This window comes from Penicillium samsonianum, assembly GCF_028829775.1.
Source record: "Penicillium samsonianum strain IBT 33392 chromosome Unknown utg000005l_segment0_segment0, whole genome shotgun sequence".
NCBI lineage: Eukaryota > Fungi > Ascomycota > Eurotiomycetes > Eurotiales > Aspergillaceae > Penicillium > Penicillium samsonianum.
In genome coordinates this window covers 3337178-3364099 of record NW_026643263.1, presented here as the reverse complement: position 1 = coordinate 3364099, position 26922 = coordinate 3337178, and the positions used below count along the sequence as shown (strand labels likewise).

The following is a 26922-nucleotide window of genomic DNA, read 5'->3' as shown; positions in this document are numbered from 1 at the left end:
GTGGCACTTATTATATGTTTTCTACCTACGTAGTTTGTCTAACTATCTGAATAGAATGAACGATTTGCTCGAACATTGTCAGATTTTCTAGATGTGTTGCATGGGCGATGCTGGTGGCTCGAGTTTCTCAACTATACTCATAAGCAACTGGCTCTGTTAGGATGCATACAGCAATCGATGCAAGATGGTTCCATCCGTGGCCAACTAATTCTCAACCCGGACCAAACACACTCACCACTGTTAAAATGCTTTGAAATTTTGCGTGCCAAGCCAAGGTACCCACAAAAACCCGATATCAAGGCTGGTGAAGATGTCTTCAACCTGGTGATCTTGTGCCTACGCTATACATGCTGTGCCGGTTGTTGACCCGGTTCCAGCCACCTGTGGTGCGGACATGCCCGCCGTCGGCACTGCCGATAATGAGAACGACGGTATGTCTGATCTACTTTCCTTCTATCTATGCCTCCAATCCATCTATACCTTCAATCTATCAATGTCTCCAATGCATCTATGCTTCCTGTCACGACCTATCACATATAACTATTAAGATCTCATACTAATATTAAGTTACCACACAGATGACTTCGAAATCGACCTCGGGGCGTAATTGTACTTTTCCTTTTCGTTACTCTTTTTTTTTTTAAAACCGTCATATATTTATTTTTTTATACAATAATAAACGAGCTTTGCCCGTTAAGGGCCCTTGATTCCTTTCAAAATATAGTTACAGATATAATTGTAGATAGCAGATATATAGCTAATTTAAAAGAAATTAGACAAATCTAGAAAGTACATATAAAGACAATATCTAAAAGCCTATCGGAGGGTTCTTACATGTAACATTGCTTATATCATGTTAGTCCAAATATATCAGGATAATAGGGTCTTAGGTCGTTAAGGATATATGCCGTATGCGTGACCGACTATTCTTTGTTAGAGATAAGTAGAAAAGGAAGAAATATGGAGGTATGCCCCGAAAGATTCCATGGTTCCATGGTTAAAAATGCATTGGTAATAGAACGAGCTTCTAAGTTTAATGCATATGGAACCTTGACTTTGGAATATGGAAAGCATGAGGTAATGCAGGTCGTGACATCTTCGTCTGTTAACTTTCCTAGTCTAGAACTTAGCTTCTTCAACTACTCAGTCATTATCTCACATTCCGCTCTGCACCTAGTCGTCTCTGTAGACCTATCTCCTGACATATTATGAACCCCCGCAAGCTCTATCTAACCTTCCTCTTACTCACAACACCATCTTCAACCTCCAACGGGCTCTCCATCGAAGCCATCGCCACGTCACCAGCGCCTCTCTCTACGACGTTCCAACCGGCCGGGCCATACACCCACCTACAAACGATGTCGCCTACGTAGTCTCTACACTAGCGAACGGTCACCTTGCAGAGTTTTCAGCACTCGTCACGCGCTATCATCCTAACAACGTGACTCTCTTCGTCGACATACTCTATCAGCCCCTCCTGCTGAAACTTCTTCTCTTCTTTACAACCCAAACCGCCCTCTCTCGACAACCAGACGGAGAAAGGGCGTAAGATAGCCCGAAAAAGCCCAACGACACAGACGAAGATCCAGCAACCGCCTGCAGTATATTGTCGGCCCTTATCTTGATATACTCGCTTACAGACCGAACGTTCATCTATGAGTTCCTGGGTCCCTACTATCATTCCTGGCATGACTTAATGAGCAGTTTAAGCTCTTCTCTAGAGCCTTTAAGGTCCAAGAAGCTCAAATTCTCGGTATGATGGATTTCTCTTTCTGAAAGATTAAAAACCAGCCTAATAATCAATTAAATTTGTAGGCCCTCATCCAGCTACGCGTTTCTAGCGAGCACTTGTTCTGAATATGGATCGTAACATGCCACTACTCCCTCGGCGATCGGGCCATCCGCTCGCGTTGCCTTTGATGGCGTTAAATGCTACTAAGAGAATTCGGTCGCGGCGCTTTCCACGGGGCCGCTATTATTCAACGAGTCCCGAGAGGGAGGCTTAGAAGTATCGGGAATTTACTACCCTTATAGTCTTCTATACTTCTCCTGCCGACATGCCTGACACACCTAAGGAGCCACCGAATCCTGGCCCCGACGACATTATTACCGATGTCTTACCTTTCGGAGAGTTGCCTAATATAGTCAAGGTATATTATACTTCTAACAGCAGTAAAACTCAATACTAATAAAGTTACTGTTCTATGATCTCAAATATAAAAGGAGACTTTGTCCCCTCATTCCCAGCCGCTGCTAGGGTGTAGAGAGAATCTCAACAGGTATGCATTGATCTGAAGTTTTCACTCTACATTTCTATGTTGTCTTTGCCGAGTACAACTGCCAGAACATGCCCCGCCTACTCAAAAGCTCTTGCGGTGCTCCTAATTCAGATACTGTACCGTGCTTCATGACCATGACCAGATCCGAGTCCATCACAGTATTGATTTGATGGGTAATTGAGATTATAGTCCGCCCTTTCAGCTTCTCACGAAGAAGCCCCGTGGCCAATCTCTCGGTATGTTCATCAAATCCGGCCGTAGGCTCATCCACGATGATGATCCTACCAGGAAATAGAATAGCACGGGCAATGCATAAAATCTGTCTTTGGCCATTGGATAGATTAGTTGTATCGATGTTCGCACTCAGGCCACCATGGTCTCGAATCTGATACCAAAGTCCGACTTCCTTCAACGCAGATACCATCGCTGAATCATCGATAGTTGATGTTATTCCCAAGGCAAGGTTTTCACGGATTGAACCGGGAATAACTAATGGATTTTGAGAAATTGGGACCAATGCAGAGTGAAGCTTCTCTTTGGGAAGAGTTGAGATATCGACACCGTCAATGAAGATTTCGCCAGACGTGATCGTCACGAGAGAGAAAAAGCAAGCAAGCAAAGAACTCTTTCCACTGGTCGAGTTTAGTCGTCACTCATTCATAAGGGCTTTGCTAGCCTTACCTTCCGGTTCTCCCACAAATACCTAGTTTCTGGCCGCCCTCTAGGCTAAATGAGACACTTCGCAATACAGGGGTGGAAACATGTCCCCTAGGAGCAATCTTAGTCCTTGGTTCAATTGACTTGCCTCGAAGGTGATGCTCAAACAAAGACTTACCCATATGACGCAGAAACCCTTCGAAATTCCACTCGACCTTCCCACGGCCAACCCTCTGGACAAGCTATCTCGTTCCTAGCCGGTTGTAGTTGCAGGTCTGTCACAAATTGTTTGACTCTTACAATTGCCCCTAGAGAAGTCTCCAACTGTGTCCAGTTCGTGATTAACGATGTCAATGTTGCGTTGAATGAAAGCAGGTTCACAAGAGCAACGCCGAGGGCTCCAGAGCTAGTCTTCTTGCTCACAAAAATAGCCAATGTAACTAGAACGGTCGCAAGCCCTGCCATGAGGAGATCCAAAACAACCTGCAGCCACTGCTGAATGGAGTACATAGTGTAAAATGGCTTCTGGGACGTGTCGAGGAGCTCGGCATTTTGATCTGCAAATTCTTGCTGCCAATGAAGTGCACGGATAGTTGTAAGACCCTCTGTGGTTTCCAAGAATTGGGCGTAAAGGGGAGCCTTTGCTTCTAGATCAAGGAGTCTGACCTGCCGGGAAGTACGCAAGTAGAAAGCTTGGATTGTCCATACTGCCATAATGCAGAAGGGGATTACGACAGACATGTAGCCTGATCCAGTAGCTATCAAGGCGCTTTGTGCGATGCAAGTCAAAACGTCTGCTCAAGAGTCAGTACTTGTGATTAAACAACTTTGAAGGATCGGAGACCACGAACTCTGAAGACTTATGCCGAATGCAACAGGAAGCTGCATGTCAAGAAGTGACATGTCCTGGCTAAACCTGGAAGCAATCAGCATCCATTGAAAATGAAATTTCGTGGCGTCTCACACAGATGTCTTACCTATTGATGAGATCACCTGTATCTATCCGAGCCACGCTAGGCCAAGGTGCTCTAGAAAGCTCTTCAGTAAGAAATTCAGACCTATATCTAGTGGGTCTTGATCTCTCACCTCATGATCGCGTCCAGAAAAATTCTATGTAGCTGGACAGCTGACCTGGGAACAGCCCAGACAAAAAAGAATCTAAGATGCATGAGAAATCTCTACGAACATATTGAGTGGAGTGCGTTAAACATACCCAATAAAAGCGGCCATCGCAATGATGGCGATAGACGATATACCGACGTAGGAACCGAGATATATATAATTTTTTTGGGGGGCTGAGCCACACCACCAGCTCAGCATAACCTCTGCAATGAATATTTAGCAACTATTTCTCTCGATAGGGCAACGGAGATACTCACGCGGAAAGGAAATGCAGAACACGAATAGAGATGCGAATACCAGCGTTAACCCAAATACCCACCAGCCAAACGATCTGATATAGTAGGTGTAGAGCGAGATGTCCCCACCACCTCGGGGTGAGTTAGGAACTGTCTCTCTTTTAGCGGTCTCTCCGGTTTTTTGCCTCATTTCCTGTACCCCCTCGAGCCTGGAAACACTCTCTTCGCTTTCTTCTTCGATACTATTGTCTTCGGAGCTTATTGAACAAGAAAGGCTCTGTATGTACTCATTTTTCTTCACCAGTTCTTCGAAACGCCCTTTAGCTTCCACGCGACCGTCTTTTGAAAGAACAATCAGATTGTCCGCTTCTTTCAAATGTTGCACTATTGATGTAAAAAAAGCTGTCAGCGCCGTAATTGTTTATATGAGCATATTAGACTCACCTGCTGTTGTCACAAGAATGGTAGCCATACCCATCCTTCTAGCCAGGCCAGCGCGACCGAGCACGTGCTGGAAGACTATCCTTGATGTCACTGTATCCAAGGCGCCAAAACAGTCATCTAAAACCAGTAAAGATGGCCTCGCGTAGATTGCTCTGGCCAAAGCCTAAATTCACGCAAATTAGTAGCTAGAAAAAAGCTAAAAGAATGTTTATCGGTATATTTACCACTCGCTGCTTCTGTCCTCCACTTAGCTGAGCTCCTGAGCTCCCAGCTACTGTGTCAAGTCCGAGAGGAAGTGTTGTGGCTTCAATATCCAGGGCACAGACATATAACACCTCTTCGAGCCATTTTTCGTCAGCGTGTGATTCTCCGATGATGTTCGCTTTTAGTGTGCCATTGAATATCCACGGATTTTGCTTGCAATACGCCATCTTGACCGAACTAACGGACAGACTCCCTTCTCTTAGATACATTTCGCCGAGTATTGCTTCGAGTAAGGATGACTTGCCAGAGCCAATAGGGCCAGTCACCGCTGTGTATGAAGCATACTTTATCTTCAGTGTTATCCCATAGAGAATCGCTGGGTTATTCAGGCCCAAGCTGAAGCTACAGTCAGCCATACAAACAAGGGGCTGGGACTGAGCCGATACTGAGTTAAGCTTCGTTCCTGAAACGTTCTCAGGTGCTACCCATTCACCCCCTACTAGGACCTCGTTCGCTCGGTTGTCCTTGTAAAGAAATTCTTGGATCCGATCGAAACAGCCAGTAGCGGATGTGAATCTCGTCCATGAGACCGATAATAGCACTACCGGGTTTGTCAGAAGTGAAATTAAGGATAAGGACGTGAACACAATATCAGTGCTAGGTGTCTCTAGCCTAAGCTTCAGCTGTGTAGCGGCATACACGGCTATTGTCACAGCGGGAGTGATAGCAGTCGATAGCGCGCTCAAAACATTCACACCGACAATCATTGATCGATAGGGCTTAGATTGACGTAGTTCCGATTCGCGAAGTCTGTGTATCTTAAGGCCTATATCGGACTCGGCACCGAACATTTTGATCTGGCGCAGTTCTTTGAGTACCACCGAAGTGAAACTGACTCTCTCCTGAACAGCTTGCACCCAAATTTTTTGCCATTGCCGCATTCGAGGCGCGAGATAGGAGGACCCTAGTACGCTCACTTTTTTTGGTCAGTTTTCTATTTCTATATCTTTTCATCGCCGAGTTTGCAAGAACCTACCCAAAGCAACAGCCAGAGCGGCGACCGAGGGGTATCCAACGGATCTACTTAGAAGCACAAGCGCAATCACGATCTCTACAGGTGATGCCCAGAGCTCGTGGAAGTTCAACAGCCCGGTGACAATCCGATCAACATCGGTGCTCATTAAGGTGGTCGAACGTGTCTCTTGACATCGACCTGAAGCTTGGCGAAGGGTCTTCACATATATCATCGTAACTAACGATCCACGAGTCATAGTGACCAAACGAATAGCTTGACGCTTGAACAAAGCAGTGCTTACCTAGAATGTTCAGCAATCGAGGGAATCGATCCAGTGAGGGACGTGTGGACTACTTACTGCTATCCCTACATAGATTAACACTGTCGCACCGATGAAGCCATACTTGACCCCGGATAGCTCACTGGAGCCGTTTTCGGACACGTAATTGATGAGGTCGTTAATGAGAAAGGGCTGGGCAAACTTGAACCCAATCAAACAAAGGCGAGGGGCGACTGCCGCTGCTACCGTCCATTTCAAGTCGTGAATGATATTACGGAAAAGTGCTAGCCGTCGAGTGGGTTTTTCTGGCAGTCATGAGTCAGTCTCCAATTCTATTAATTCAAATCACCCAAGTCAACTTTGTTACCTTTCCATTGCTGATCACCGCGGGAAATGAGAGACTTAGTCAAGAGTTCCTCATCCAGGGGATAGAGATCATCGAGGGATAGCTCGCCTCGGAAGCCACTTATGAATAGCCCGTTGAGCCACCAGTAGGTACTCTGACTGAAGATCCCGGTGAAATTTTCTGGAGAAATACGGCCGTGTTGAGGGCTTAGAGTTTCTCTGTTCTCGCTCGTCTCCAATACGAGTAACAGGGACCGGACCACGAGAGCAGCAGTGACTGTCGCCGCGAGAGAGTAGCTTATAGGATGGAACAACCACAAAGTCCGTACTTGCGCAATTTCAAATATGATGCTCCCCAGAAGATATAGGCAGATCAAACTCGAAGGCTTCAGGGAACGTGCATGGTCATAGTGCGAAAGTAGTAACAGCGCCAGAGTGCTAATCATGCCCACCGTAGCAGACGCAACTGAGATCTTTGTTACCAGAAACTGCGGTAAACACCATAAAATAAGGAGAACAAACTTCAGCGCCAGCATTATCGTATAGAACACCTGTATAACATCCAAAATAACATCAGCTTGCAAGCTTCCTTGGGAGCTCTGGGAAAGCGAAAATGGAGACCGACCATCTTGTAAGTGCTAACCGCCCCGCGGCGTATCTCTTTTCGCTCCCCGCGAATAAAGTACCACCGACAAAAGCATAGAATGAGGAATGACAGATCGGGAACTAAAGCGAGGACCCCCTGCTCGAAGAGTAGTGTAAAGTCGAAGTCGCGACGACAAGGCGACACTCTTGGACCGAAGTGAGTATCAGCAGAAACATCACACTGCATCTTCACTTTTCTTGGTGCACGCGAACAAGATGAGTTAGCAGAGATGGAGGAGGGGAAAGCATTACGCAGGTAGAAATCCAGGGAATGCGTGATAGAGCCTGAAAATGTTCTTTGTGCTGCAGGGTGTGAATGCGGCGTGCTACGTGTCTGGCAAAAGCACCAACCCCTGGCTGATTATATTGGCTGTGAGCGTTGCGATAAGCTAGTCGACGCCAGCTGATGTTGAATACGACGCTGGCGGCGCTCCAATTCATTAACCGACTATTTCCCTGCTTTTGTCTCAGTACTGGCTTCTTGATCTCCGGGACAGTAGACATGCATGACAAATGGCATAAGTACTAACTAGTTAGGGTTGGTGGCCTAAGGAATCAGGTTTGAAAGACTAATTTACTAACGTATTTCACTACCGAGCCGGCCACACCACCGAGCCGGCCACCCCACCCAAAACGCGTCCATGAATTAGCACTTAGTCAATTCAACCACCCACCATGCCACCAATTCGCTCCCGAAGCTCTAGAAATTTAATAGAGCAAGAGGGTAGGATTTTATTAGTTATCCAGGCTTTTAAAAATCAAGAAATATCTTCAATTCGTGAAGTGGCGCGCCGTTTTAACATACCACGTTCAACCCTCTAAGACCGACTACGTGGCCATTAACACCGCGCGATTTCGCGCGCTAATTGTTATAAATTGACAGAAACTGAAGAGGAATCGCTTTAAAAATGGATTCTCTCTATGGATTCTCGTGGAGCAGCCCCCTAGCCTTCTATAGTTCGAGAAATGGCGGATCTTCTTCTTTAATAATGTGGAACCACCCTAGTTATTTCGGTCGGCGAAAATTGGGTTACAAAATTTGTTTAACGGCACCCTCTCCTCTCCTCCCGATTCTCGAAACGGTATAACTACGAGCGCGCGAAATGTAAAGACCCGAAAATCATTAGGGAGTGGTTTGATTTAGTTTAAAAAACGATCCTTTAATTTGGAATCCACCCTGATGACGTTTATAACTTTGACGAGACTGGTTTTGCCCTAGGAGTAACGGTAACTACGAGGGTTATTACGAAGAGTGAATACCACGGCCGAAGAACACTTTTATAACCTAGAACTCGAGAGTGGGTGATAGTGATTAAATGTACGAATGCTTCTAGCTGGGTGCTTCCTCCTTATATGATTTTTAAAGGAAAGGTCTTCCTTGAATCCTAGTTTAAAGGCCTTCCGGGCGATTGGCGCTTTGAAGTGAGCCCTAATGGTTGGACTTCTAATGAAATTGGACTTCGCTGGCTTGAAAAGCTCTTTATTCCTATTACTTCTTCACGTACGAAGGGGGCGTATCGGCTTTTAATACTTGACGGATATGGAAGTTATTTAACGCCGAAATTTGATCAAATTTGCGAGTAAAATAAGGTGATACCAATTTGTATGCCTACTTATTTATCCTATCTTTTATAACCTCTCGATATCGGCTGTTTTGCGGTCTTAAAACGGTCTTATAGTGAGGCGGTTGAAACGAAGATGCGGAACGGGATCAACTATATTGAGAAACTTGACTTTCTTGAAGTATATCTAGAAGCACGAATTGAAGCTTTTAAACCGGAGACAATTAAAAGTAGCTTCCGATCTACCGGTTTAGTTCCTTTTTCACCAGATCAAGTGCTTTTAAAGCTTGATATCTGGCTTCGAATACCTACCCCCCTCCTAGCCGGGGTAGTGAATTAAGTCGAAATTTTACACTAAAAACGCTAGCTATAGAGAAAGAACTACGCCGGCAGACTTCGTTAATTAAAGCTTTACTTCGTACACGATCTCGAAGTCCACCTAGCCCGTTAGATCGTGCATTAAACTAGCTTGTGAAAGGCTTCCGTCTTATAATGCAAGGTGCTATCTTACTTGCGAAAGAAAATAAGGAATTACGCGCCGCTAACGAGAAGCAGAAGCAAAAGCGCACTCGATCCTGAAGGCAGATACCAGCTGAAGTAGGGCTCACAGTTCAAAAAGCTTCTCAATTGATTACTGAGCCGGTGGCAGCAGTTGAAGCACCCCCCGCCCCCGGCGAAGAAGGCCTTCGCCACCTTTACAACCACGAACGAGAGCATTACTAACGTGCGGGCTATGTAAAAACCAGGGTCATAGAAGAGATGCATGTCCAGATAGATGATGATTTTAGTGTATTTAATTTAATGGAGTTTTGGTTGAGATATATGTATTTGAAATTGGTAGGTTGGTTTGGGTGGCCGGCTCGGTGGTGTGGCCGGCTCGGTAGTGAAATACGTTAGTTAGTTAACTAACTAGCGAGGCGCCCCTCATTGACATGTCCACTAAAGCACCCTCCTGGCATTGTACAAAAAATCGGTACTCTGTGGGCGCCTCGTTATGGATATGAATGACAAGTTTTTCTCGGTAAGTATATTTAATTGAAATCTGGCTGGTCATCCGCAGGCCAAGGCGGCATGGCATGCAGGGCTAGATCAAGCCACGCCGGCGTTAGGCCGGGGCAATTTACACCAATCTACCCTTCCACAGGGCACTATCTAGGGCAGGCTAAGCCTCCTCTGTACGTATGGCATGTATCTCCATCCACTCAGTCAATTTATCGAATCGGCGACATTTGTGGTGCGTCGAGAAATCTGCCTCGGCCCCAAGCGGCTTGGAGTCGTCCAGCCGCACCAGCACAGGTGTCACATCCCCTGCACACATGAGATGAATTCGTAGCGTCTCAATGCAGTGGTCGACATGTGTTCTTGACATTTCCGGGGATTTCTGAAACCCCTCCGGTGGCACTTCGTAGGAGTCAAGGTACGTGTACTGTCGAATCATGTTCTAACACGACAAATTCGTTCCTATTAGCCTTATATATCAAACAGATCATTATACACATACCAGACAATGCAGCTGATGAAACACTTCTACATTAGCTTCGGCGCCTCCGCCATATTGCGCGGGTGTCTGCTTCCAATTTGCATCCACCGACCGATTGAGTGAGGATAACTTGTTCAGCGGAACGTTGATATCGTGTTCTAAGTATCTTCAGAAGCTTGTCCAAAGTATAGGATTAACTACAATACTTACGTCTCCAAAGACGATCCCATGCGAGTTCTAGCTCTGAAGTTGGTGATCCCCGGTAAATGGACTCCTGATGGAAGTTGTTCGCCCAGTCGACCTCGTAATATTCCACTGCCTCTAGTAATGGGGCTAAAAGGTTACGATTAGCAGATATTTCATAGACGTCAGAATACCTAAGCCGAGAAACTTGAAACCCACAGTAAGATGATAACTGCATTGCACATTTCCGGTCACTGGGTGCAAGAATGGTGAGCAATGCAGCAAACAGCAAACATGCCCCTCCAAATAATGCAATTGAAATGGCCATAAGGACTTGGAGTCGGCAACATTGTCTATTGGTGGCCGATTTTTGTACCCCCATGAGAGGCGAATCCTGTTGCTCTTCATATTCTTCTGGACAGGGTTCTTCTTGAGATTGAGCTCTCATGTAAGCCGACGTGGCGACCATCTCGACTTCTGTTCAAAAGGTAGATAGATGCTTTTGGGTTATGGTGAGTTAAGTGGAATTTTGAGAAGGGTTTGGAATAAGGTCAAAGGAAGGACTGACAGCTTCCGGCGATTCTCATTCACGACTCCTAAGGCCTGAAATATACTCGTATTTGATACAACACTTAGAGTGGTCTGCCGGTCTCATTTGGCCAGGGTCTCAGGTGTAAGAGTGATCACAGCTTTTCCGCCTGACATACACATAATCTTCCTTATCAGGAAAAATTCAACCTGACCTTAGCCTCACAACCGACGGATCTATGGACGTATCTCGTGAGTGGACAAGCCTTCGTTTCTAGCTCTTAGGGGCCATGAATCCATGTTTGTTGACATTCATACTCATGCACTGTAACCCTGATTTTCGTAATAGTGGTCGTGCTCAAGAAAACATCCCTGTGATAATAATGATATCCCTACAATTGACGACATACTCTGTTTTTAGGTCGCATCACGACGGCAAACGCGGCATTATCTTTATGGAAATTGTTAGAATGGCTAGCTGCTAGCCTCATGCTTCTCAGTCATGAGGAATCATTGGTGGAATATCCACTTCTGTCTGGTTATGAGTTCGCAGATTGCTTGGGTAAGGGCAATTGCTCCTGGGCATTCAGAGACACGAGTTCTTCTCTCAAGCTCTATAAAGATGGGCTGTTTTTCCTGCTCTTTTATCCCTAAGAACGTTTCCCTTTCCATCCAGTTTACAGTCATCCCAAAGTCCACCTTTTTCAGTCTCATATTATCAAAATGAGATTCTCGTCTACTTTATTTGTTGCACTTTCTGCATCTTTGGCGATTGCAGTTCCTGTTAGCTCGGGGACTGAAGCAGCGGCCGAATGGTTTGACAAGGCCTACTCCGAGAAGCGTTCTCCCAAGGAAGATGCTGCTGCTGCTGCGTGGTTCGACAAGGCTTATTCCGAGAAGCGTTCTCCCGAGGAAGATGCTGCTGCTGCTGCGTGGTTCGACAAGGCTTATTCCGAGAAGCGTTCTCCCGAGGAAGATGCTGCTGCTGCTGCGTGGTTCGACAAGGCTTATTCCGAGAAGCGTTCTCCCGAGGAAGATGCTGCTGCTGCTGCGTGGTTCGACAAGGCTTATGAGTCGATTTAAATCTCAGAGTATGTTTGTTCCTTCTCAAAAGCTTTTCACTGGAGTTGGTCGCTGATCCCGAGTACAAGAGAGTAAGGCTCGGCTTTTCGGTATTGCGCGATATTGTCGAGTCGTTCAATGTGATGATCAGTTACTACAACGAGCATTTGTGAGAGGTCGATGGCCTTCCATGGATATGGCCTCTCGTCTACGTTGCATGGAAAGCCATTCATGTAATTTGAGATTTCTTGTTTTACTCTTCAAGTCGCTCATTAGATGCCTATTGCTGAACAGCCAAAGATAGACAAATCAGTCTGTATACCGAGCTACCTAACACTAAGTGAGGCGTGAATCAATAGCCGGGATTTTTCATTCTAGCGATCTTCAAATTCATCATCAGTATCTTTGCAGAAAGGCAGCGCGGGATGTAGTCTTCCAGCAGTCAGTTCTATCTGTACGCTAGTTAGCGAAAGGCGCTATCTGGCCCAGGCGTTGCTGCGGATTCATTATAAGCTGCGAAAACTTGCATCAATTGTCAGGAAGTGGGAGATATAACCCATTTAGTATCTGAAGAACATACTCTCTTCAACCTTCGATCTCACCTCGCGAACCCAAATCTTGAAGTTCTTACGCATGACACCCACATCGTCCTAAGCTAAAGGTTCGTGCACGCTATTTCAAAACCGAGGGCGATAGTAGAATGGCCGCGCTCAGTATGTAGAGGTCGAGGCTGCGGTACCTGAACATATCCTGGGCCACGCTCCAGGTCAGATTCAGTTCCACACGCAGACCACCGGTCATGCACAAATCCTGGATCAAGTACCAGGTCGGGCCGTGATGAGACGTTCCGCGCCCGCCATCCAGCAAATGACAGACACATCTTCGCGGTGCTGGAGACCATTACCCAGTTCAAGATGAGCTGAGGAAGCCAGGTTCTGTCCTCAACTTTTACACAAAATTTTGCACCCTATGTGCCACTTACTATCCGCTACCGAAATAGATAACCCCACCACTTTCTCGACTAAATTCTACACTACCAAAATGGATGTTCATCATATCTATCCCTATACTATTACGCTCTTGTGGATTTGCTACATCTCTCTTTTTTGACTGTAGTACCTCTTAGCTATCGGGCCTGCATTTAAGGACTAAAGACGGTAGTATTACGCTGGTTGACATTACAACGCGTCAGAAAAGCCCCCATTTTTCATAGCAAAAAAGGAGCTAAAGATAGGGAGAGAAGGAAGAAAGGTGGAGGCATACCCTGAAGTGCATGTGCCTAGTAAATCCATAGAACATTCAATGTAACATGTTATCCATTGGTTTCTATTTCTTAGGCGATATCTCGAGCATGCTTAAGCACTATCATGTTCTATTGTGAAATCCTCAACTTTTATACGAAATTTTGCAGCCTCTGTGGAATTGGCAACATTGTTTAAAGATTCTGTCAAGAACCAGGTTGCAATACCCAGTTGATACAGGGTCGAATACCCGAATATCACCTGACCACTGGTACAAGTCATACCATACAAAAGTGTATAGTTATTACAGTTAGTCATCCATGTCCGCACAGATTGTGATTCCTCCCCCACCGATAGAAAGAACTCACTACCGGAAGCTATAATATCGAGTGTAATAGCTAGGACACGACGTGGACTTACAATAGTACCCTACTAGCAATTTCAAGCATACGTCGTACAAACTATAATAATTCTATAAGCAATACCTAATGAAACCGGGCCCTCCCCTATGTTAATAGGAATGGATTGAAGCGGCATAACACGACAACTTCCTAGATGATCATATTGATGATGACAAACCGGCATTTAGGGACTGAATGCGTTCTTAGCTAGGGGTTATGTCACGATCTAGACATGATAACCTTGGTTCTGTCGTTACTGACCGCCTGCCGAGTTATTTGCATGGTTTGCATCAAGGCCCCACAAAGGACCTTGCTCCAACCAATCCTTTCTTTCTTTCTCTTCTACTCCTTGTACTTAGTATTCTAGTTGAAATGCACTCTTTTGCTGAAAGAACTGGCTGGTAACAACAATATTATACTTTTAAAATTGATTTTTTTAATGTTTATTCACATTCATATCGATATATATTGAAATAATAATGATTTTGAAGTCCCTCTATATGGTATGTGTATCCTATAGAAAAGGGGTCTAAAATCAAATATTTGCACTGAACTAAATTTTGGATTTGACCCATACAACCTAACCCCTGGGCGTATATCCAGCCGAGCGCAAAAGGGTGATCAATTCGATAAATTCAAAGTCTTTGATGTTGATTGCATTGAAACAGTACAGTGGGAACTATACTATATGCGACAAAGAAAAAAGGAGATTAAGCGATCTTCTGCGAAATGATAATATAATATACTACCGGGAATGAAATTGTAGGCTATCTGATCTTATCATAGCCAGAAAGAAGCCAATAAATAAAATAAGGATATGTCTATGGGCTCATCTTCATCCTCTGTATATACAAAAATTACTCAATAAATGAATATGAAATATAATGGAATCAGGGGAAAGGATTAGAAAGAATAAGAATGAGTGATAACAACTCTGATTGCTGGATACTCACAGATTCTATCGACTGGAGACGGTCTGAATTGAAATGACCTTCTGCGATATAATGTGATGTAAGTTGTATACGGAGACTGGTGGTGTTGGTAAGCAACTATACCGAGAATTAACTGAGATAGGATTCTTAACAGATTGATACTCCCTCGTTTTATATTTTTTTTTCTTAACAAATTTATATGATGATATATTTTTTAAAAATATTCTCTTGTTTCTTAGCTGTTTCCAAGAGAGTGTATTTAATCAGTTTATCCAAATGAAAACAAAAGGACATATGATCCATGCGAATCCACATCACTTCCGTGTGTGAATACCGAATCAGTGAAAGAGGTAATAATTCCATTAAGTCTGATATATTAGTTGAAATTCAAATTGGTATTAAGTGAGCGAATAACGCCATAGTCCAACTCAGCCGGACTATAAAAAAAAAAGAATATGCAACCTGTGGGAATCGAACCCACGCCACTTTCGTGACTAGAATGCTCACTGAATCAGTGAAAGAGGTAACTCTTGAGTCTGTGATATGATTAGTGGAAGTTCAGATTCATTTAAAGAAATGATGACTAACCTAGCGCCTTAACCGCTCGGCCAAAGTTGCGAGTACGGGTATTTTTAGATCTAGTTTGTCGTTCCTTAAGGATAGAGACTTCATAGTGATCTCTATATAGCTTAAAGAACTTAAACTTTATTCGACTTCTATAGGACTTAGAAGGATATTTTCTAGAGTAGTTTGTTGTTCATTAATTAATTAGACTTAATAGTGACCTCATATAACATAAAGAACTTGAATTGTTCGACTTCCATAGAACTCGGAAGGACCTTCTTTTGATATCTAAAAATAAAACTTAAGGAAAATGTACCTTCATCGATAACGTCGCCCTATGGATAACTACAACTCCAATTAAAGACGAGGCCATAATAGCTGATGGAAATTGGTGGCTGTGGCCGTGGGCCGTGTGTTGAGCTGAGGATATATTATTGTTTTTAGATATCAAAGAAGGTCCTTCCGAGTTCTATAGAAGTCGAACAATTCAAGTTCTTTGAGTTATATAGATGTCACTATTAAGTTTATATCCCTAAGAAACAACAAATTAGATCCAGAGCACTCGGAGTCTGACCACATGGCATTATGGTTTCTATGTAGAATACAAGAAATTCCAGCCATGTTAAACAACTGGAGCCCAATGGTTTGGCTACTGTAGTAGGGACTGACAGAAAACGGCTGTCAGATCTTGACGCAAATAAGGAAAGGACACTTGACAGGCTTTTTATGTAGGGTTCAATCTATTATTATAGCTCTTTCATGTCGAAAAACAAACCACTTGAGGTAAGCAATTGCTATGCATGTGCCTTGATCGGTAGGAAACGGGCAGATAATTTTCTCCTTTTTTCAAATTATCAACCGCTTGTCCATTCAGTCACCGGTGAGATAAAAGAAATGGATATCTTCAAGATCCCGAGACCAGAAAATGACCTCAAATTAACTCCGGGCTTTGATGCCGAATATTTCTCGGGATTGATTGTAGGCTCGCTCCAGGTCTGCGGGCTGGCTGAGTCATATCGGCGTTCCCGGTCCCTCCCGAAGTCACCTGCCAGCAAGGGCTTTGATCGTTTCGGAAGGAAAGAGTAGTATTGGTGATATGGAAGGCGTGAATATGTTGCAGGGATAATGGGAAGCCTGATATATTCGCTTCTTGTTCAAGTATTACAATGGTGATATGATCTTGAGGGATAAGGGATATAATGGGAAGCCGATGGAAAGGGGAACATCCAGGTGCCTGGGCCATGAAGTATACGGAGTGTCATCATTTTCAACTTCCAAGGGTACAGTCTAAGCATTTCCGGGGATTTTTCTTTGACCCTTTTGCAAATGTCCCTGGTTTTATTCGTGTCCGAATAATTGCGTAGATTATGTATTTAAAGCGTTAAAGATTGGGAGTCACACCTCATCTCTCTTCAACCACAAACAAGACTTCCTATTAAACTTCTTCTGTACATTGTTGATCTTCTTCACCTCATCCTCTTCATCCCCTTCAATACCTTGATACCTTCATCACCATTAATCATAACCCATCTCAAATTCGGCCTCGTGGGTTACATCATGAATACTCTATCAGTGAGGGCTCCCTTGCGGGCTGCAGCAAAGCCACAGTACCTGCACCTTGCTGTACGAACCTACTCGGGCGCTGCAGTAACAACATGCAACCCTGCATGTGGAGTCAGCAAGCGCACATCGGCATTCAGCCTCACATCCAAACGCCCTATTTCGTCAACACCCCAGAACCAGATTACAGATTACTTTCCAGCACCAAAGACTCCAAATGTCAAGGAGGTGCAAACAGCATGGGTGCATCCAGTGTAAGTGTATTCGCAGTCCCTCGATCTGAGCCAGACACTAACTCTATGCCAGATACACCGAGTCCCAAATGCGAAATATTCGCATTGCCCACAGACAAGCCTCAAATTGGTCCGACTGGGTTGCCCTAGGAACTGTACGCATCTTCCGATGGGGTATGGACACGGCGACAGGATACAGACATCCCAAGCCCGGCGAGGAACTGCCGGCCATCTTCAAAATGACCGAGCACAAATGGCTAAATCGATTTATCTTCCTGGAAAGTGTGGCCGGTGTCCCCGGGATGGTGGGCGGCATGCTGCGACATCTCCGTAGTCTTCGCAAGATGAAGAGGGACAATGGATGGTACGTCAATTACCCAAGCTAGTATTTAAAATCCTAACATATATTACCTCAATGCTAACCCACTTCCTTTTGATCTAGGATTGAAACCCTGCTCGAAGAAGCATTTAACGAACGCATGCACCTCCTCACCTTCCTGAAACTGGCCGAACCAGGCTGGTTCATGCGCTTGATGGTCATCGGCGCCCAGGGTTTCTTCTTCAACGGCTTCTTCCTGGCATATCTGATCTCCCCACGCATCTGCCACAGATTTGTGGGATACCTTGAGGAGGAGGCTGTCATTACTTACACCCGTGCGATTGAGGAACTAGAGGCCGGCAAGCTCCCGGAGTGGAATAATCTCGATGCACCCGAGATTGCGGTCAAATACTGGCAGATGCCAGAGGGTCAGCAAAAGATGAGGGACCTGCTGATGTTTGTCCGCGCCGACGAAGCCAAGCACCGCGAGGTCAATCACACCCTCGCCAACCTCAAGCAGACTTACGATCCCAATCCCTACCAGATTGAGTACGCGGATCCGAACATAAACCATCCGACGAAGGGCATTGATAACCTGAAGCCAGAGGGTTGGGATCGCAAGGACATTTTTCTGACTGAATCGAGAAGGGAGAAGCCTTGAGGCATTCAAAAGGCGCATTTTTACAGGCGTTTGAAAAATGGGGGGGGGGGGGGTTAGAAAGGGTTATTGGTTATTGATCATTGAATAGCATCTCATCTCTTTTCCAAGTTGTATGCATCGTTCACTTACCCCATGTACCTTCCAAGTTTGGAAGGTTCCAATGTTCCAATCTTGGAAGGTTGTCAGCCACGAAGCCCATCAAAACCATGGAACGCGGGGCACAAGCTAAGCCCAACCAGGCAATTCAGGAACACCCGTGGACCCGATGTTCGAGGCCTTGGAAGTATACAAGCATTAAATATAGCTTCATAACTTTCAATCGACAATCGCAGAAAAGGGGTCAGACTGGTCTTATTGGTTTATTTTTGGTGGAAAAGGAACACTCATCTCTTTCACCATGTGGTTGACCCGCTTCCCCTTTTAGCCCCGGTTAGTCGAAGCCCCCCCTTTTGACCCAAAAGCAGTTTCTCGCCCGTTGATCCTGCAGGTCTCATTAAACCTTCCTTTCATTAATCCATTTATATAAAAGCCGTTGCTCGTCTGAGGATCGCCCAGGCCTCATTGTCAACGTCACACCACCCCCCCGCAGAATACCCGTCACTGTGAACGTTCTACTGATTGATCTTCACGCGACCCAGATCCACCAAATCTAGCCCGGTGAAACAGTACACGCTGAACAATTCAAATTCAAACAAGATGGACGCGCCCCGACGGTCCATGGACTCTAAGGCGGCGGCGCCTATCCGGGCCTCCTCGCCATCGCCATCTATTCCAGCAACGCCAGCTATCTCCTCATATTCCTCCCCAGACCGCACATTTTCCTCCGAGTCCTCCCGCTCCACCTCCTCCGCCACCTCCGCAGATGCCAGATCGTCTGTGTCAACATCCTCCCGCCGGCATGGATATACCCGTGCATTGGGTGCGGAGTTCTCGGACTCAGCCCGCCACCGCGACAGCGTCATGAGTCTCGGCAGTATCGCCCACCTACAATACTATTTTGCCCGAACAGGCTTACTGGACGGGAAGAGCGGGAGGGGCCGCGAGTGGGAAAAGGACAAGAGGAACAGGCATAATGTGCCACGAGTCCTGATCACCCCCAATCAACGACACATGGATGATGACCTGGTCGCGAGCCCGTCAGATATGGCAGACCAGGCGGAGGATGAATTTGAGGACGAGGACGCAGAGGTGATGCTGCCACCTACAGTCAGCACATACAGCATCAAAACGCACCACATCCCCCCTCCGCCAGATCTGATTTTCTTGCGCCGGCAGCTTACGCTCGCGCTAGATAAGGCAGAGACTAATATCGAGGCAATTGAAAATGGCGCGGAGCCTCCTCCCCGCCCAATCATCCGATCGAGTCTTTCTCCAGGTGATATCACCGAGGCAAACGAGGATGATCAAACCGGGCAGGCCCCGACCCCAATGAATAAGGAAGAGGCGCAAGGCATGTGCATCCTGGACGATGTTACAAACGCAATTCGTGCAGCCAAGATCTACTATACCACGCACGAGAACCCAGAGCGCTTAGCATCAATAAAGAGCGAACGGGAGATCCGCAAGGAACTTTTCGACGTTCTGGAAGTTCTGAAGCGGTGGGCTGCACGGCATTTTGCCAGCGGTCTGCGCGAGGAGGAACGTGGACGGATTCAGGGGTGGATCGCGGCTGTGCGCACCATGCTAGTCCGCGAGAAAACGCTGGAAGACCTCGAAGCCCAAGAGCGGCAGAACTGGGACTGGGCCGCTGGCGATTGGAGAGGTCGTGAGCGCTCACGCGAGGAGTCCTTCCTACGCAGTCTGTTGCCTGGCGGTGACTCCTTGCCGACTTGGACACCGGTTGAGGAGACTCCCGGTGACTCCCTTCCCACCGCGTTTCTTGATAGGTTCCGGGACGGCCGTGCCCTGGTTCAGTTACACAACCTTGCGATCAAGAAGTCGAAACGCCAATTCGGCGAGATCACGGCTTACCACTTGGACATTGCCAAGCCGTACCGGCAGACTGAGAATCTTCAGTTCTGGGTAAAAGCTGCACAACTCCGGTGGGAGCTCCGGCTGGATGTTGATGTTATGGGGGTTGTACAGAATAGTGGCACTACCGCTTGGAAGCGGTTCGATACTGCACTGCTGGCTTGGTGCAAAACTGTTCGTGAAGAACTGGTGCGCGATTGGCAGGCGGCTAACCCTGGGCGACCTCCGAGTGCTGGGTTGATTTGAGGGCAGTGTTTGAAGTATTGAAGTGTTAGAAGTTCATGTTTACTTCTCGATTGTTTCTTTTTTCGTTTTGATATCTTTATGGGCACTTGATAAGATACCCCTGAATTGTCGCCGACTGTTCTGCCCGCCTCTGCATATTTTGGTTTTTCTTGATTATTGGTCTCTTTTAGAATTGTATTTATTGTACATCTCATCACTCGTGTTTCATTCTATAGACGCGTATATGCATCATCATCGGATTGAAGCTTTGAACATTCATCCCCTAGTGTCTTACCGTTGTGTTCAGTCCGCGTTAGGATATACGGTTGCTGATCCGAATATACAAAGAAGCGACTAACTTACTTAGGCATTAATTTCTAATTAACGCGTCTAGCACTTTGACCTGATCGACAACCTCGTGCACAGAGGGTGTGCAGTCCACGTACAACATAGTTAAGAGTTAGATTGATATTCATACAGGCCTAATGTGCTAGCAGAAACAGCGAATGCCGTTCAACCGAAACCATTGAGATAAAGAAAACAAAGAGCACAAAATGAAACCAAAGTGAAATGATTTCATCTCGCTGATCCCCTTGAATTACATACCGATGAGGTACATCCGGCCCCATAGTTAGTAGTACGGGGCTGGAGGTACCCATTCTGCAGAGTAAATGGCCCATACTAGCCACCTTATCCCTCTTTTCATTTGTTTTAAAGGTTGCTGCCCGATATCTCCCCCAAGTTCATGAGACTTTGCATCTAGAACCTCTATTAATTCTTGTCATGTAGCAGCATTTCTCTCTGACCCTTTGAACAGCCAAAAAAAAGCCAGCCTTAAACCGTGAAAAAGGGAGTCCCTATTACCGAGCGCCGAACAACACGAAACATTCCTTGTATCCCTGTCTGAACCACATCCTTTGGTCCTTTTGCTCTTTCAATCCCCCCAGGGCCTGTCTCCATGCATGCCACAGCCGACAGTCCAACTCTTGCGACCGACCTCGCGCCGCATCCCCCCAACACATCCACAACCCCAACATCTCCCCCGTCGCTCACCCCCGCGCTCTCCGTCTCTCCAAATGACTCCGGCGCCTCCACCCTCCGACGCCTGAAGTCCAAATCATCCCTGTGGAGTCTAGGGAGCAGCAACAACGAAGAAGAACCTGTCCCAGTTGAGCCGACCAGCGCCGGCCGAACATCCATCCTCCGCCGACTTTCTCCCGCCCTCGCAGCTCGGGTCAAGCTGCTGGACAGCAGCAATAAGTCCGCAGCGCAGAACCGGCATGCCAATGCAGTCGGTCGGATCCCCGAAGAGCACCTGAAGGAGCTTGACAATCTTCACCAAGACCTGTCGATCAAGGTAAAGAGGAAAGGCCAGGCGTGGAATCGTACAAACATATCGCCCGGACAAACCCAGGAGTTCAAGCGGAGCGCATCGAACCAGCTCGAGCTACCCCACCAAAATATCCTCCAAGAGATTGCAGACGCGCGAAGAGAAACCCCGGAGTCATCCGAAGCAGTCGTGGACGGACCTGAACTGCCCACTCCGGCCACCACAGTTGTTCCGGCGACTGCCCAGCCCGCGGAACACATCAGCCCACCCACGCCCATGTCTGTCGCAGAGCCGGTTCTCGCGCGGCTGCGCGCAGCCCCGATGTCGAACCCCGAACCTTCCAACGACGTTCAAGATGACCGGACCGACTTCGAAAAATATGTCGATGATACCGCACGAAGAGAAGAACGGTCCGCTGAAGAGCAGTCCGCCCCGAAACCCCCTCCCAAAGACTCACCTCCCACCGACGCCGTGCACTCGCGCTCTTCATCCAACTCAAACTCGCAATCGTATTTCAACCCAATGGATTTGCAGCGCGCAGACTCAATATACTCTTTCTCCCGTGCATCTTTCAGCAACCAGCTCTCGCAGCTGACCTCCATTCCCCTCCCACAACCAGCCTCGCTCGAGGCAAGCATCGAAAACATTTCCACAGCTTTGGCGGCAGTCCGGGCGTTGAACGGCGCCGCAGAGCAAATTCGGATTTGGATCAAGAAGGCCTCAGATGTGCTGAGCGGCTTGGATTCTGAAGATGACGTGGAATGGGCTGCAGCTGGTGGCCGGGAGGGGCTAGACGAAGTCGATAAAGCAATCACACGGTTCGAGTCCCTGGTCAATGTGTACGTTAGGGCTATTGAGAATGTCCAACTTCGAAACGACATTGCCAATGTGGACGTGGATAGCTTGAAAACTATCGTGAGCCAGATGGAGAGCATTCTGCAAAACTGGACTCAGATCAAGAAAAAGCTGAAAGGTGTAAAAGAGCAAGTCGAGTTGGCAATGGAGTGGGAAGAGCTTTGGTCGAACGTTTTGGGTGATGTGGGTGTGGAAGTTGACAACTTGAGTGGGCTGATATTTGAGATGGAAGAGAAGAGGCATCAGGCGTTGATGGACACGAGCGATACCAGTGGCGGGCTTGACATCAATGAGCTAGAGACGATTGTGGAAGAGTCTCCCACCAAGGGCCGCGGACATTCGCAGAACCGTCTGAGTATTGGACCTCTCTTGGCCTCGGCGTCTGACACTCCCGTTATCAAAACACCGCAGGATGATACGAGTCACTCTAACCTCATGGCTATTTTTGCACGCATGCAGCCATTGAAGGCATCGTTGGAGTTTTTGCCCATGCGACTATCAATGTTCCAGGGACGCGCTGAAAGCATTTTCCCGAGTGCGTGTGAGGAGATTGAGGACAGACGAAATCGCTTGGAGAAGAGCTATAAAGTTCTTGAGACCGATGCTGAAGCTCTCTTGAAGGAGTTGGCAGAGGACAAGTGGATTCTGGTTTTCCGCAATGCTGGGGCTCAGGCACAAAAGATGTTTCAATCGGTTGAACGCAGCATTGGAAAGCTACAAGAAGGGCTGGAAAGCGGCATGCAGGTGCATAACCCGTCAACGCTGACCAAGCTCATTGAAAACTATGAGGCGAAGAAAATGCATTATGTTCCTGCTATTCAGCGTGTGGTTTCCATCATTCAAAAGGGTGTCAACGACCGATTGACTGTCAATGGTGAGATTCTGCGTCTGCTATCCGACATGACATCCCGAACGGATGCTCTCAAGGCTAGCACTAAGGTAATGGATACATCTCTCGAAGATGTGCACATTACCAAGGGCCACCAGCTACGAGACTCAATCTCCAGCATCCTCACCATGGACAGTCCAGCCACAGGCAGTGCCATCGAGACCCCAGGAAGCTCGCCAGCGTCCTCAGTCGTCATGACCGGCAACGGGTACAAGCGCGCCTCAACGCCCATGGGCGGCTCAAGCCGTCGCGAAAGTTCAGTCGGGAGTGCCACAGCCCGCTCGACTATGCCCCCAAACCGTCGTTATTCCAGCTTGCCGCAGGCCACGGCACCTTACACCGGTCGAAAGTCCGGAATTCCCCAACCGACGGGCCTTGTGTCTCCTACTCCATCCTACAGATCCTCATCAAACTACTTCACACCGACCCCGGCTGCTCGTTCTCGTACACCAGCGGCGCCATCTTCAATTCCCAATCGCCCACGCTGGACCACCAGTACGAACCTGAATGACACGGCTACTAGTTACAACTCGACACTGCGGAAGTCATCCGCACCACTCGCCCGCACACCCCGGCCATCATCAACAATTCCATTCCCCAACTCTCTCCGACGAGAGACGTCTGCATCACCGATTCCCGGCGGTCTTCGATCAACCAGTCGCGTCTCGAGCCGGTTTGGTTCTCGAAGTCCCAATCGGAATGTGTCCTCTCCCACACCGGCACGGTCCTCGCTCCTCGATCCACCGCCGTACAGCCGACTCCATCGACAATCGGGGATCCAAAACACACCTCGCAGTCGCCAGAGCTTTGCGGGCCCGCCCACGGCTTTCAGTCGAAGTGTGGCAGGGGCTCCAGGTGGGATGGAGAGCCCAAGCAAATCGTCACGACCAGGTACAGCGCTAGGCCATTCTACCAACAGGCGAACCAGTCTACTCCCACTTCCCAAGCGAATGGAGAAAGAGCAGACAGCCCCGAAACCGGTGGACACGCGTCCACGGTGGCGCTAATGGCAACTGGGTTGTATATTTCGCACCGTTCTCTAGCTACACCTCCTGTTGTCACCTATAGTCCTCATCACCTTCTCCCCCTCTTTCGCATTCTATTCTCGTTACCGTCCGATTTCTATCTACACTTCTACGACCTTGTTCTATCTATGTTCTATCTATGTTTTTTTACTTGTGCATTACACCCCTTCCTCCTCGGTTCGATCTCGATTTCGTTCAGTCAGTGTGAAGCGGAGCCATCAACTTGACAAGTCAGGTTTTGCGTGATATCCCTATTGTTTGCATGGTATGGTCTGAGCGTTGGGGTCATCTATTTCCCAGTTATTTTCTCCTTTGATTCTCATTGATTACCATCCGCTTCTCTTCCCTGTGAATATTATTCCTTGTAGTTTTATCTAGTTTTGCCTGCCTTTGGTCTTGGAAAATGACATTACTCGTTTCCCGGGCAAGTTTTTGTCATAGTTTTTGTTGATAATGCTGGTTCATCGTAGTATGTTCATCATTCGTAACAACACGATCCTATATACTTGAAACGGCAATTCTTCATATCTGAAACATAAATGCACATCTCAAACTGAAACCGAAACTTGCCATTTTAATTTCCCAGCTCTCGCCCGAAAATCAATGCATCCACCAAGTCCTCGCTATTCGCCAACCGCGCAGCCTTGGGAACCCGTCCGATAACGTTAAACCCTAGCTTCTCCCAGATGCGGATGGAGGCCGGGTTATTGGCGAAGACCAGGTTGAACACTGAGTATGTGTACCCCTACCAAAAGAGTTAGTCACGCATGTTGTATGTTATATGCTTGGTGAGCAACGGCTGTTAAGTGCAAAGCCCGGGCAAGTCGTACCAATCTCGGGGCAAATTCCAGGTAGGCTTCGCCCATAGCCTGTCCGACACCCTTGCCGCGTGCGGCAGTGGTGGTGAGGAAGCCTGCATTGCAGATATGGGAGCAGCGGCCTATTGGAGTTAGTGTTTTATTCCTATAGAAATGGATTTCAATCCGAACATGATGGAAAACCACATACCAGGATAGTTAGGCTTGATATAAAAAGTCCCCATACAAACACTCTCCCAGTTCCTCCCCTCCCTTAAGCCCTCGCCCTCATCGTCCAAGATCGCCAAAACCGCAAACGTCCCGAACCAATAGTCAGCGAATAGGTCCAGCGCCATCGGTTGCTCCATCGGGTACGTCCCGCCACGGAGGATCTCCGCGGTGAACTCCTCATGTAGGAATGTGATCAGGTCCTTTGGAACAGTTTGCGGTCCTCCTGCGATGGGATAGAGCGTCATTGGCGCGGAGGAGGACTTGGGGAGGGTTATTTTCCTCGCTGTTAGGGTTGGCGCTGCATCTGTGTGTGCTTTTGGTGGGGGATTGCGGGTCGAGGGGTCTTCCAGAATGGAGGGCATTTTGGGTGAATGGGGGAGGTGCTTTTAGGATGTATGGGTTGAGAGGGGTTTGGGGATAAGTATGAGGTGTGATAGAGTGTTAATTGGACAATTGCAAAGTGGTTAGAGGGAATTTGACGATTGATATACCCTCTTCTCCATCTCCATACCGGCACCGGCAGCCGATTTTGCATGAGTCAGCTTGTCATTGATAAGGCGTTCTCCACTGATGTTGGAGTACATGGTTTGATTTTCATTTTCTGGTTCCGATACTATGTGCTAGAACATGATAGATGGATCTAAGGCTGAAATTGCTTTTTCTGCATGGAGGGGGGTCACCTTAGCGTCAATGTCCCTGGACATGCAAACCATGCCCAGGTATCTCTCGGAGTTGTTCCGCATCTACAATATAAGGTTCCCAAGCGTAGTCAAAGACAATACTCCATAACTTAGTTGCCGACCTGAATCGTTAAGCCTGTTAAATCAAGTGAAAGCCTCGTCTCTTCTATTCCTACACCTAGTATATACATATGGGCTGGTGGGCGGATGAGAGATGCCTGCATCTCCCAGCATAACCCTGCCATGCAAGCCCTGACTGCCCTGAGATCAAACATTCTGCACCCGAGGATCAGTTCAGATTGATGGGGCAGCCACGACCTCATTGTTTGAAGTTCATATCACCAACTCTCGGGGTGGTAGTATCGACCTCGGTCCAATGTATCAAGAGAGAACTCATTGACCCTCTCCTTCTCCCTCTTTCCTTAGAGCCTGCATAAGCTCGAGTAACTGTCCAAGTTGCTGATCTGCAATGAAAACCAACGTTTAGCAATTTGATCGAGCGAGACAGAGTCGAAACAACAGTCAAGAACATACCACTCATCTTATCCAACTTGGCCTGATCCAACTTATCTCCTGCCCATTGATCACCCTCCAACTTCTGTGCATATAGCTGCCACTCAGTCAAGAACCCGATCTATCATTGCCAATGTTAGTGACTGCCTCAACAAGCCCTTTCCCTTCCGCTATGCCTCCCCTGTACTTCAACTCGGTATAACCACACTAACTCAAACAAGATCAAACATACAATATGCAATGGGTTCTCGACACTCCGATGCGCACGGAACTCATTCTTCACATAAGAATCGCCCAAGACGCGCATCTCGGGATCAAGTTTGCGATGGACGCGTAGAATGCGCCGGTAAAGCTGCAGCGGCGGGAGGAGAGCGAGAGCCTCGCTGAGGCTGGACTTCGAGCCGATCGAGGCCGGAGTGGCCATGAGTAAACGCTGAGCAATGCGCATCTTGA

At 47.2% G+C, this 26922-nt stretch overlaps 9 protein-coding genes across 9 annotated transcripts; 4 read left to right on the top strand and 5 right to left on the bottom strand.

The window, feature by feature from the left end:
• Window positions 1–2313: 2313 nt before the first annotated feature.
• N7471_010169 (ABC transporter integral membrane type 1) lies at window positions 2314–7118 on the bottom strand (the record flags this gene model as incomplete). The annotated part of the gene is made up of 13 exons (XM_057282888.1): window positions 2314–2911; window positions 2961–3169; window positions 3237–3730; window positions 3788–3852; window positions 3914–3964; window positions 4023–4094; window positions 4150–4261; window positions 4316–4678; window positions 4739–4901; window positions 4963–5918; window positions 5979–6258; window positions 6316–6542; window positions 6605–7118. The coding sequence occupies 13 exons, from the start codon at window positions 7116–7118 to the stop codon at window positions 2314–2316; spliced, it is 4104 nt and encodes a 1367-aa protein (XP_057133771.1).
• Window positions 7119–9951: 2833 nt separating this feature from the next.
• Window positions 9952–10690, bottom strand: N7471_010168 (oxidase ustYa family protein; the record flags this gene model as incomplete). Its single annotated transcript, XM_057282887.1, has 4 exons — window positions 9952–10230; window positions 10291–10427; window positions 10480–10602; window positions 10672–10690. 4 exons carry the CDS (start codon window positions 10688–10690, stop codon window positions 9952–9954), a joined length of 558 nt encoding a protein of 185 aa, XP_057133770.1.
• Window positions 10691–11703: 1013 nt separating this feature from the next.
• Window positions 11704–12063, top strand: N7471_010167 (uncharacterized protein; the record flags this gene model as incomplete). The annotated part of the gene is made up of 1 exon (XM_057282886.1): window positions 11704–12063. One exon carries the CDS (start codon window positions 11704–11706, stop codon window positions 12061–12063), a length of 360 nt encoding a protein of 119 aa, XP_057133769.1.
• Window positions 12064–12416: 353 nt separating this feature from the next.
• N7471_010166 (uncharacterized protein) lies at window positions 12417–12943 on the bottom strand (the record flags this gene model as incomplete). Its single annotated transcript, XM_057282885.1, has 3 exons — window positions 12417–12494; window positions 12645–12692; window positions 12782–12943. The coding sequence occupies 3 exons, from the start codon at window positions 12941–12943 to the stop codon at window positions 12417–12419; spliced, it is 288 nt and encodes a 95-aa protein (XP_057133768.1).
• Window positions 12944–16493: 3550 nt separating this feature from the next.
• On the top strand, window positions 16494–18003 carry N7471_010165 (alternative oxidase). The gene is made up of 3 exons (XM_057282884.1): window positions 16494–16994; window positions 17047–17337; window positions 17416–18003. The coding sequence occupies exons 1-3, from the start codon at window positions 16738–16740 to the stop codon at window positions 17951–17953; spliced, it is 1086 nt and encodes a 361-aa protein (XP_057133767.1). The 5' UTR covers window positions 16494–16737; the 3' UTR covers window positions 17954–18003.
• Window positions 18004–18649: 646 nt separating this feature from the next.
• On the top strand, window positions 18650–20170 carry N7471_010164 (uncharacterized protein; the record flags this gene model as incomplete). Its single annotated transcript, XM_057282883.1, has 1 exon — window positions 18650–20170. One exon carries the CDS (start codon window positions 18650–18652, stop codon window positions 20168–20170), a length of 1521 nt encoding a protein of 506 aa, XP_057133766.1.
• A 937-nt stretch (window positions 20171–21107) lies between these two features.
• N7471_010163 (KAR9 family protein) lies at window positions 21108–24230 on the top strand (the record flags this gene model as incomplete). Its single annotated transcript, XM_057282882.1, has 1 exon — window positions 21108–24230. One exon carries the CDS (start codon window positions 21108–21110, stop codon window positions 24228–24230), a length of 3123 nt encoding a protein of 1040 aa, XP_057133765.1.
• Window positions 24231–24822: 592 nt separating this feature from the next.
• On the bottom strand, window positions 24823–25638 carry N7471_010162 (GNAT family N-acetyltransferase; the record flags this gene model as incomplete). Its single annotated transcript, XM_057282881.1, has 3 exons — window positions 24823–24993; window positions 25079–25188; window positions 25257–25638. The coding sequence occupies 3 exons, from the start codon at window positions 25636–25638 to the stop codon at window positions 24823–24825; spliced, it is 663 nt and encodes a 220-aa protein (XP_057133764.1).
• A 711-nt stretch (window positions 25639–26349) lies between these two features.
• N7471_010161 (succinate dehydrogenase assembly factor 3) lies at window positions 26350–26917 on the bottom strand (the record flags this gene model as incomplete). The annotated part of the gene is made up of 3 exons (XM_057282880.1): window positions 26350–26420; window positions 26491–26590; window positions 26702–26917. The coding sequence occupies 3 exons, from the start codon at window positions 26915–26917 to the stop codon at window positions 26350–26352; spliced, it is 387 nt and encodes a 128-aa protein (XP_057133763.1).
• Window positions 26918–26922: the final 5 nt, after the last annotated feature.

Excerpts from the sequence above, each read along its gene's own strand:
- N7471_010165 (XM_057282884.1), top strand. The coding sequence starts at position 16,738 with ATGAATACTCTATCAGTGAGGGCTCCCTTGCGGGCTGCAGCAAAGCCA. Across the intron at positions 16,995-17,046 it reads ACAGCATGGGTGCATCCAGT|ATACACCGAGTCCCAAATGC; the intron begins GTAAGTGTATTC and ends ACTCTATGCCAG. Across the intron at positions 17,338-17,415 it reads ATGAAGAGGGACAATGGATG|GATTGAAACCCTGCTCGAAG; the intron begins GTACGTCAATTA and ends CTTTTGATCTAG.